This window comes from Berghia stephanieae, chromosome 11 (assembly GCF_034508935.2).
Source record: "Berghia stephanieae isolate SIO BIC M18660-M18661 chromosome 11, UCSD_Bste_1.3, whole genome shotgun sequence".
Lineage (NCBI taxonomy): Eukaryota > Metazoa > Mollusca > Gastropoda > Nudibranchia > Aeolidiidae > Berghia > Berghia stephanieae.
In genome coordinates, this window is record NC_088370.1 from 20,245,272 (window position 1) to 20,257,204 (window position 11,933).

An 11,933-nucleotide genomic window follows, 5' to 3' on the forward strand; every position below is an offset into this window, starting at 1 on the left:
AGGTTCAAACCCCACCACCGCCGCGAAAAAATTTTTATTCTCTATTGTCTTCTGGCACTTTTCTATTCACTTCATATCTTGTTGTTACCAACATAAGTGCCTGCTCCACTCACTTTTCTGAATTTTTTAAATATAGCGCAATATCCACTAAAAGTGTTCAAAGCGTTTTACAAGGGGTCCCTGGCCAACAGCAACACTTAACATTTAAGACGGCTCTTAGGCGATATTACAAATTTTTTTTCGTACAGAGACGACGCTGTTAACACCTGAGTACGGTGAGAGAAAGTGAGTAAAGAGCCTTTTCCAAGGACTCAACTATGCGCCGAGCGAGGCTTGAGCCAGGACCTTCCGATTGAAAAGCGAGTGTCATACCACTAGACCACATTATAGTCTTTAGCTGAGTGGGAAACAACCGACTGTATTGTGTTTGTTTTGGAAGATGATATTTTTTCCCCTTGTAAATCATCTTTCTGTTGTGTACTGTAATATTTTTTGTTTGAAATATAGTGGTGTGTAAGCATTTGAGTGTATTCCTCTTCGTTTGATCCAATGCTTGTATTTCTGGATGAGACTTTTAGTTGATCTCAAACTAAGTTTAGTGTGCTATTGGAATCTTCATCTATCTATTTCCTATTTGAAACATTCCCCTTTGTCTTAATTTTTCTCGTGTAATTTTCAATCGTAAATCTATAATATTTTTTTCTACTACCTATCCTATTTTCTTCCTTTTTTACTGGGGCTTAAAGGACTTAAATGAGTTGCAAATGCTGTAAAACCCTATAAAACAACCAACCCTATTTTTCTCATCATAATTGATACAAGTCCACTCTTAGAAATACAAAGTCTGAGACTCAAGTAGTTTGAAGAGTTCTATTTATCTATGATTAATAATTTATATCTCGGAGAAAGATCATAAAAATCTAATATTTATTTATTTATTTATTTATTTATTTATTTATTTATTTATTTATTTATTTATTTATTTATTTATTTATTTATTTATTTATTATTATTTTTTTTAAATAATTTTTTTAAAATTTCTTAATTATTATTTTTTTTATATTCTTTTATTTATTCTTTTTTATTATTTGCACTTACTCCTGTTTAAGTTATGTGCAGCCTATTACAACAATTTATAATAATAGAATAGAATAGAATAGAGTTACATTCATTCGTCATATCAATTGGAATATTAATTCAAAAACTAGTTCATAATTTGAAAGTCAAAAGCAATTTCCTAATTCTGGTTCATCCCGATTTAACACCGTTTTGAGGCGTTGGGCGTTGACATCGTTAACTTATAGCCTGACACTAACCAAAAAAATGGCGTCAAAAGACAAGTCTTTGGCCACAAAAGAAAACAAATCGTGACTTATACTCAATAATTCAACCAATGGGATCACTTGTTTTCATAAGCACTACTAACGACAACTCACTAGGCGGTGTAAGATACAAATAATGACGTCATAATGCCAGTCCTTTTGGGTTTCAGTGTCAGGCTGACGATGGCTACGCGTTGGGCCACAAATATCAAGTGTTGGAGACAACAAGAGATAACCAGACATCGCTAAGACGTCACAACATGCAACACATCGACTGTTTATATTTAATCATACGTTGTCAGTCACTTTGTTTGGTCATACTATTGGGTTACATAAACACGGTGATTGTAGTAAAGCTGTACTGTAGATCACGTAAAAGCGTTTGATAACTTCTAAGTGTTCGTTGTTGATGCAATCAGTCATTATACGGGAGACAGACAGACAGACATAAACATATACAGATTCACACATCACAAATACACAGCACACCTTTGTAAAAAATAAAACCCGTAAGAGTTTAAGAAATATGTGTCAGTACATGACATAATCAGTCCGAAGGTGAAAAATTTGGATTTGCATTTATTTTTTTTTCCATTTTCTGAAAGAATATGCTCCCCGGGGCAGTTTAATCTTTATTTGAAGTAAATCGGGTGATTTTTCATGAAGTTATGGTCAGATGTATGGGAAAGGTATCCAGCAACTTTACTCAAATTTCATACTTTTTCAACTTGACTAGCTGTTAAAAATATTTCGAAGTGAAACTAAGCTTTGGTATTTCCCGAAGATGTACAAAAAGGGTTGATTTAATCATTTATGACATGAACTCATTTTTGATAAAAATTGACCTTCTAACTAAACTTGGCAATACCTCAGTTCAAACCTTTTCTTTTCACCATCCGACTGATTATGTAATTCACTGTAACGTATTCTTTTTCTCCCACATGCTCCGTTTTGACCAAATTATGATGCGTGATGATGATATCCTGACCACAATAATAATTCTGAATGTCAAATCATTAAATTCAAGAACCCAATTGGTGTAAGGAAGAATACATTCTCATAAGAAATAGTATGGGTGAAATCATTGGAGGGGTATTATTACTAACCCTCTCCTTACCAACTAGAGTAAAATCGTCACATTCGTTATGATACAACCAACATTTTTCTTATTCAAATTTCTCTTGTACAACATACAATTTAACAAAATGAACAGTTCGTTGTAGGGCATGTTTTGCTAAAGAAATTTTGTAAGGCAAGAATTTTACTGCTATTATGTTCGAGTGATAAAAAAAAATCTATTTTTGTGTTAGTTGGGTGTGAAGTTATGGGGAAAATCCTGAAAATGGCTGGTAAGGAGAGAGTTAAAGTATTCTTGAATACCTGCGTTTGAAATTTCGAACTTGCATCCAACACGCGCGCTCCCGATGCTGCACAACGTCAATGGAAACTTGTTCGAAGTTCTTGCCGCAGGAGTTCAAGAAAATTTTAGATTTTTAAAGAAAAGGTAAGGAAGAGACGCAGTAGATTTACCACATCAACCAAGATAGATTTACACCTTAAATTAAATTGAGCTTTTATAAAGCACAATATCCACTAAACGTGCTCAAAGCGCTTTACAAGGGGTCCCTGGCCAACAGCAACATTTGACATGTAAGATGGGACATTTAGGCGTTTTAGGAGATATTATAATTTTTTCTTCGGACAGAGACAACGCTTTTTACGACCGGGTACTCGTTTTACACCTGAATATGGTGAGAGAATGTGAGTAAAGAGCCTTTTCCAAGAACGTCAACTATGCGCCGAGCGAGGCTCGAACCCAGGACCTTCAAATCCGAAAGCAAGTGTCAGTCATACCACTAGACCACTAAGGAGTAGACGCAGCAAATTTACCATATTAACAAAGATAGATTGACATCTATTTACAACAAAGATAGATTGACATCTATTTACAACAAAGATAGATTGACATCTATTTACAACAAAGATAGATTGACATATATTTACAACACAGTAAAACTTACGTCATATTTGAACGGTGGGGACTTTTTCCGTTCACTCGAGACAATCTGGTCGTATCTGAGGAAGAATAGATGGATAGAAAATGTTACCGTAACAAATCTTAAAGACCATTTATTGTTGTCGCATAAAAAAAAAATAACAGCTTAACATGGATCCTCTGTTTAATTAACAAAACAAAAACAAAAATATAAAAAGGATAGATAGATTGATTGATAGATCGATAGAGAGCTGGATTATATAGATTAGATAAATAGATGGATAGATAGATAGATAGATAGATGGATGGATAGATAGATAGATAGACAGATATATAGATAGATAGATAGATGGATGGATGGATGGATGGATGGATAGATAGATAGATAGATAGATAGATAGATAGATAGATAGATAGATAGGTAGTTAGATAGATAGATAGGTAGATTGATTGATTGATTGACTGATAGATTGGTAGACAAATAGATGTATAGCTAGACTGGTAGATAAACAGATAGACAGATAGATTGATATATATATATATATATATATATATATATATATATATATATATATATAGATAGATAGATATGTAGATAAAGAGATGGATAGATAGATAGATGGATGAATGGATGAATAAGACAGACCGAGAGATAGATAGATAGATATTATATAACAACACATATATATATATATATTATATATATATATATATAGATATATAGATATAGATAGATAGATATTGAATTGTGTTTGATACAAATATGGTACGAAAAGTGTTCGACATGCAGTAATGGAGCGAATTATTATTATTTAAAATATTTACCACAATGTTTGAGACAGTCTACATTAATGGCAAATTAAGCCTGAAACATTAATGTAGACTGTCTCAAACATTGTGGTAAATATTTTAAATAATAATAGATAGATAGATAGATAGATAGATAGATAGATAGATAGATAGATAGATAGATAGATAGATACATAGATAGATAGATACATAGATAGATAGATACATAGATATTTTGTTTGTTTGTTGCTTTAGTTCTCTTCCAACACAATTGAGGTTATATGAGAGACCGCAGATAGATAGATAGATAGATAGATAGATAGATAGATAGATAGATAGATAGATAGATAGATACATAGATAGATAGATACATAATATTTGTTTGTTTGTTGCTTTAGGTCTCTTCCAAACAATTGAGGTTATATGAGAGACCGCTGAAACAAAAAAAACAAGCAATCTAACAAAAATAGTACAAATGTAAATCAAAATCATAACCTAAAGATATCATAAGCTAAATTATAAATAACCAAGAACAAACAGGCAGAAGATTTACAGAAAAAAAAATATCCCCTGTCAAAAATACAATCACAAACCAAAGAAGCAGGATAGGCTAGTAAAGAGAAGAAGAAACGACATCACTATCGGATCGTACACCCATGCGAACATCATAGGTATATGATTCAAGGGTGATGCTCCCATCCAACCACCCGCAGATACATAGATAGATAGATACATAGATAAATAGATAGATAGATAAATAAGACAAACGGACAAAATGACTTAACAGAAAAACTACCATACGAAGGAGAAGGGGAAGGGCGGGGGGGGGGGGTGGAGGGAAAGGGTAATACTCAACTGTGACGTGAATGGATCCCCCATATCACATTACCAATCAATCAACCAATCAATATTATACGTTTACACTTGCGACGTTTCTCCCCATTACCCCTCTCTGTCATTCTCACGGAGAGTAGAAACACCATTGTAAAAAGTCAATAGGTATGAATATGTAATAGGATGACGTCAAACAGATGAGTTTTTGAGAGGGGGTTAAAAACCAGTAAACGTTACGGTCTAAAATGTTCATTTTTGAAGCTTATATATATATATATATATATATATATATATATATATATATATATATAATATATATATATATATAATATATTATTCATTCTCGATCAATCCTTTTAAAAAAAAAAGATTAACCATGAATGTAAAAAACAAGGAACTGTTTTTTTGTGTGGGAGTTTTGTGTTTGTGTGTAGTGTGAATGTGTGTGTGTGTGTGTGTGTGTGTAGGTGTGTGTGTTATGTTGGTATAGATAAGTATGTGTGCGAGGGAGGGAGGGACGAGGGGGGAGGGGAGATAAATCGATTTGTATCAGTGCTGTGCAGTCCCCATCAAGGTCAAGCAGACGTAGCCGATGAAAGATGGATGGATTCAATTGGAGAGATAGACAGTCATGCAGAAGTGACACTAGAGATATCGATACCAATCAGAATCGATTTACAATACAATATCGCCGTGCACTGACAAAACATATTTTTTTTAAATATATATATTTTGGCCAGAAAAAGAACAACAAACAAAATCAATTTACTTTATATTTGAAAAGACCTGAACTTGGCAAAACGTATTGATTAAACCTGAGAGTTCTGAGTTATGAATAAGTATGGGATTTTTAAGACTTGTCTGCCAGGTTGTGCGTCATTGTAATCGATGGGCATGTCAAGTAACACTTTTATGGCCAAAGTAGAATAAAATATTATGTGCGTGCGACCTTTACTCTCTTTCGATATCTTGCGGATGGCATCACACTTCTGCAATGTTAATATTCAATTTATTTATAAGTTTGTCAATCACAACAAATAATATAAACCTTTACACAGGGCAATATCCGCCTAATCATGCTCAAAGCTCTTTACAGTGGATTCCTGGCCAATAGTAGAGGAGGTAGATAGATATAAAGATAGATAGATAGATAGATAGATAGATAGATAGATAGATAGATAGATAGATGATAGATAAATAGATGATAGATAAATAGATAAATAGATAGAATAGATAGATAGATAGATAGAGAGGATAGATAGATAGATAGATAGATAGATAGATAGATAGATAGATAGATAGATAGACGGAGAGAAAAAGAAAGAGCGAAAAAAAGAATTAAAGAGAGAGAGAGAGAGAGAGAGAGAGAGAGAAGAGAGAGAGAGAGAGAGAGAGAGAGAAGAGAGAGAGAAGAGAGAGAGAGAGAGAGAGGGAGAGAGAGAGAGAGAGAGAGAGAGAGAGAGAGAGAGAGAACAGTCACGGGGAATAGAAGACACAGCCAGTGACCTCTCTACCCACCATGGGAGGTCAGAAGAGCACAACGAGATAAAAAAAAGAGACACAATGTGACCATAATAATAATATGAGTTTTGAAGAACTACGAGGCACGTCGTCCTGTCTTCAAACACGTCCATTGACGATATTCTTACAGTGAATGATCTAATCAGCAGTGAATGATATAATCAGTAGAAGGGTGAAAATGTTTGAACTGAGATATTGCCAAGTTTAGTTAGAAAGTCAATTTTTAAAAAAATGAGTTCTTGTCATAAATGATTAAATCAACCCTTTTTGTACATCTTCGGGAAATATCAAAGCTTTATTTCACTTCGAAATTTTTTTTCCTACAGCTAGTCAACTTGAAAAAGTATGAAATTTGAGAAAAATTACTGGATACCTTTCCCATACATCTGACCATTCATCATCATCATCATTGCCTTTTTCACCCTGGGTCAGGGTATAGGCCACAGACAAACAGTTTCCATCCTTCTCTATCCTGAGCCAACTTTTTTATCTCATTCCAGGTCTTACCACTTCTCTGTCCAGAAACTCTTCGGTCGCCCAAGCTAAAAAAAGGATTTGTTTTGTCTGTCTGTGTTTCTGTAACGGTTTGAGTTTAACGGAAAGGGGTGTTAACCCTTTGCCAGCCCCCAACCTGGAGGACCAGGTGACTCAAAGATGGGGGGGATCACACACCATTCGTCGCCTTTTACGACACGCTGGCTTGGCGTTGGGCTATTCTTGACCCTCTCAGTTGAGGGACCCCGGACACCACACCCTAACCCTAACCCTGACCATTGCTTCATGAAAAATTACCCGATTTACTTCAATTTTAAAGATTAAAATGCTCTAGTGAGCATATTCTTTCAGAAAATGAAAAAAAAATGCAAATGCAAAATGTTCACATTCCGACTGATTATGTCTTGCACTGACACATATATTAAATAATATTTTTATTGTTGTTGCCAAAATAAAAAAACAAGCGTTTTGCCACAACTTAGGATCTCATCACATACTACCGTTAGTGCTATGTCAAACAGTCGACTGACTTGTCCATTAAATTTAGCCCACGCTGACCATTTTCCATCAATGCCGTAAACCAAGGGGCGTCATTAATTAGTCATGAGAGTATTATATAGGCACGGCCTTGGACTATCGTATTTGGTGCCGTGACCAGGATTAAGCTATTGTTGTATGTAGTTCGTAAGGGAAAGTGATTTACAGTCAAAATTAATTGGCTTCAATCGTCGTGACGTCACTTCCCTCGTAATGATGCATAGTAACTTAGTAACTGGTTCTAAACTATCGGTTCAATGACGGACGCCCTCATGAAATACTTATCGGACGAGCAATAACGTATATCCAGAGGAGAAAAACATTATAAATCTGATCATATTTCGACTTTTATACAGTCCGATCACATGACATGTGAAAAAGTTCTCGCCAGCATGAAAAATAAAAAGTACTAATTTTCTTTGTTTGGAACCAAGCTGCTCGTTGCTGGGCGGAAGTGACATCAGACTATTGAATCCTATTATCAATAATCAAAAAGCCATGTAAAGACTGATGTTTTCCTGTTCTCTACACGGTCAGATCAGCCAACTCAGATTATTTCCACTGTAATATTTTGAACGAAAATTATTTTATAGATAAATAATCCAATTCTCAATGGGAGTGATCTATATTCATGTTTTCGTCCAACCAAGTCATCAATCACATGACTTGTTAATGTCCAACAATTGGATATTTCTTAAATGTAAACACGCTGCTTTGTTTACAAAAGTTATAAACATACACATGTGTCAAACTGAACAAAATGACCAATCGTGATGTTAGATATTTCAAAATCTGTGAGCACTTTTCACTATGTGGGTCACTTTGAGCACATATTCCAATGTGACCAATGACCACGAGCACATGGAAATGTAATATAGATCATGCCCATTGCAGTAATTCTACAAAATAAGAGGAAGTCATCCAAGTTTATGGTTCCCCACTCAAGAGTGGACGCCCACTTGGACTCGTTCATACCATCGACATTAAGACAGTGAAAAAGTCTCACATTTCCAATGAAAGAAAAATACTGTGGTCTGTGGAATCTTCAAAATCGGAGTCACAGACTTAAAACGAAGAAGAGGAGGAAAAAGAACAGTCTTGTGATTTGACTTAAATTGAAATTTTAAATATTTTATTTTGCGAGAATTGATTTCGGGAAAAAGTTGAGCATATACCATTTGAAAAATCTTTTAAAATAAAAAAAATGTTTTTTTTTCATCACAATTCGATTGATTGAGACAATTATTTTTTGACACATTGGGGCTCAAAAACATTAAGCTCGATCGTCGATACGGAGTGAACGCATTTGGTTGATGACTAATTCAATCATTTATTGATAAGTGACAAACTATTAAATACAATTATTACAATTATTACAAACACAAGGGACTTCTCATCGAAGCGTTCTCACGAGTTGGTGTGAACTGTCATTTTCGTACATTTATAGAAACCATCAAGCGTTGAAAATTGTGATAGATAGAACGAAGTCGACGCCACTCAGGTCTGTTATTGTTTTTTTTTTCTTTTCCTTCCATCGTTATGAGTAATTTTCACTGAACTGTATTAACCAGACTATAAACGTTCAAGGTTACCCAAAATTTTGTGTGTTGGTCCGTTATAGCTCCGGATGGCAATGTTTTCCAAGGACTCAACTATGCGCCGAGCGTGAGGCTCAAACCCAGGACCTTCCGATCCGAAAGCGAGTGTCTTCCTATGATTTCGGAACCGGAAAAGTAGGTGTGACGTCTTTTTTTAGGCACACTCCTATAACACGCCATGTGTTTCACAATAAGGTGACATCGTGTTGAGATCATAATCAGGAGCCGTTCCAAAAAAACAACGACAAAAAACAGACGCAAGAATGTCCCTTAACCGTCTTTACCTGATAAGATTGACCAAGTAAGAGTCGTTAATCGTTAATCCTTTAATCCCCTCGGCACCAGGTAAGCAGGAGATATCTGATTGGAACTACGATTGTGTGGATTAGTGAAGTCAGTGAAGAGAGCCATCCACAAACAATAATACGTTAATTAAAAGAACGGTGGGGAGAGAGACAACAAGATATGAAGTGAGTAGAAAAGTGCCAGAAGACAATAGAGAATAAAAATTTTTTCGCGGCGGTGGTGGGGTTTGAACCTGCGACCTTATTGTTACGACAACTCCGCCTGGCAGGTGAGAGCGTGGCTCTACCGTCTGAGCTATCCACGAACACAAAAATATTCGTATCAAACCCAAGTCATATTTCTAAAGCCTTCTCTCACCCACTACTGGAGATCGCCGGCTCGTTCGCGCGCCACCATCGCGAAGTTATTTTTGACTAGCAGTTAAGCTTAATAGCCAATATTCTCAACACAAACACATAACATAGAAACGATTGAGACATTGAGTATGCTCCGGTATATGGGGTGAATTTTTTAATTCAGAAAAGTGAGTGGAGCAGGCACTTATGTTGGTAACAACAAGATATGAAGTGAGTAGAAAAGTGCCAGAAGACAATAGAGAATAAAATTTTTTATTCTCTATTGTCTTCTGGAAATTTTCTACTCACTTCATATCTTGTTGTTACCAACATAAGTGCCTGCTCCACTCACTTTTCTGAATTAAAAAATTCACCCCATATACCGGAGCATACTCAATGTCTCAATCGTTTCTATGTTAGTGTTTGTGTTGAGAATATGGCTATTAAGCGTAACTGCTGTCAAAAATAACTTCGCGATGGTGGGGCGCGAACGAGCCGGCGATCTCCAGTAGTGGGTGAGAGAAGGCTTTAGAATATAACTTGGTTTGATACGAATTTTTTGTGTTCGTGGATAGCTCAGACGGTAGAGCCACGCTCTCACCTGCAGGCGGAGTTGTCGTACCAATAAGGTCGCGGTTCAAACCCACCACCGCCGCGAAAAATTTTTTATTCTCTATTGTCTTCTGGCACTTTTCTACTCACTTCATATCTTGTTGTTGCCAACATAAGTGCCTGCTCCACTCACTTTCTGAATTAAAAAATTCACCCCATATACCGGAGCATACTCAATGTCTCAATCGTTTCTATGTTATGTGTTTGTGTTGAGAATATTGGCTATTAAGCGTAACTGCTGGTCAAAAATAACTTCGCGATGGTGGGGCGCGAACGAGCCGGCGATCTCCAGTAGTGGGTGAGAGAAGGCTTTAGAAATATGACTTGAGTTTGATACGAATATTTTTGTGTTCATGGATAGCTCAGACGGTAGAGCCACGCTCTCACCTGCCAGGCGGAGTTGTCGTACCAATAAGGTCGCAGGTTCAAACCCCACCACCGCCGCGAAAATTTTTTTATTCTCTATTGTCTTCTGGCACTTTTCTACTCACTTCATATCTTGTTGTTACCAACATAAGTGACTGGGGAGAGAGAGAGAGAGAGAGAGAGAGAGAGAGAGAGAGAGAGAGAGAGAGGGGGGGAGGGGGGAGAGAGAAAGAGAGATAGAGATAGGAGAAGAGAGAGAGATAGAGAGAGAGAAAGAGAGAGAAAGAGATAGAGAGAGAAGAGATAGAGAAGAGAGATAGAGAGAGAAAGAGAGATAGAGAGAGAAAGAGAGATAGAGAGAGGGAGAGAGATAGAGAGAAAGAGAGGGATAGATATAGAGAGAGAATGAGGGGGGGGGTAAAAAGCAATTTCCAAAGATTCAACTATGCGCCGCTCAGAGCGGGACTCGAACCCTGGACCTTCCGATCCGAAGGTGACAGTCATGCCACTATAGACCACACAAATGCCGCACAATAAAACAAAACAATCTGGCTTTCACCAATGCCTAAGCGTTATTATCTACCATAAGCATTACGCCGTGCTAGATAGAAGTCAGTCAATGCTTTCTAAGACTCCTGTCTTGAAGAGCTACCAAGGACTGGCCGCTCATAGCGGGACTCGACCCTGGAGCTTCCGGTCCTTAAGCAAGAGTCATACCACTAGACCACATTGCAGCACAATAAAACAAATAAATCTGGGTTTCACCAATGCCTAAGCGTTATTATCTACCATGAGCATTACACCGTGCTATAAGTCAGTCAATGCTTTCGAAGACTTGGTATCCTGAAGAGCTACCAAGGACTGGCCGCTCAGAGCGGGACTTGACCCTGGAGCTTCCGGTCCTTAAGCGAGAGTCAAACCACTAGACAACATAATAGCCGCACACTAAAACAAGCAATCTGGCTTTCACCAATGCCTAAGCCTTCTTATCTACCATAAGCATTACAAGTCAGCCAATGCTTTCGAAGACTTGGTGTCCTGAAGAGCTACCAAGGACTGGTCGCTCAAAGCGGGACTCGAACCATGGACTTCCGGTCAGTCAGTCGATGCTTTCTAAGACTCCTGTCCTGAAGCGCTACCAAGGACAGGTCGCTCAGAGCTGGACTCGACCCTGGAGCTTCCGGTACTAAAGCGAGAGTCATACCACTAGACCACATAATAG

At 36.9% G+C, this 11,933-nt stretch overlaps 1 protein-coding gene across 3 annotated transcripts in view; it reads right to left on the reverse strand.

Moving 5' to 3' along the window:
• Positions 1-11,933, reverse strand: part of LOC144956265 (uncharacterized) — a 144,504-nt gene that overhangs the window by 59,282 nt on the left and 73,289 nt on the right. For all 3 annotated transcript variants that reach the window (XM_078886723.1, XM_078886724.1, XM_078886726.1), the window contains one exon: positions 3,344-3,398. In XM_078886723.1, coding sequence (XP_078742849.1) covers positions 3,344-3,398 — 55 coding nt within the window. The remainder of the gene's footprint in view (positions 1-3,343; positions 3,399-11,933) is intronic.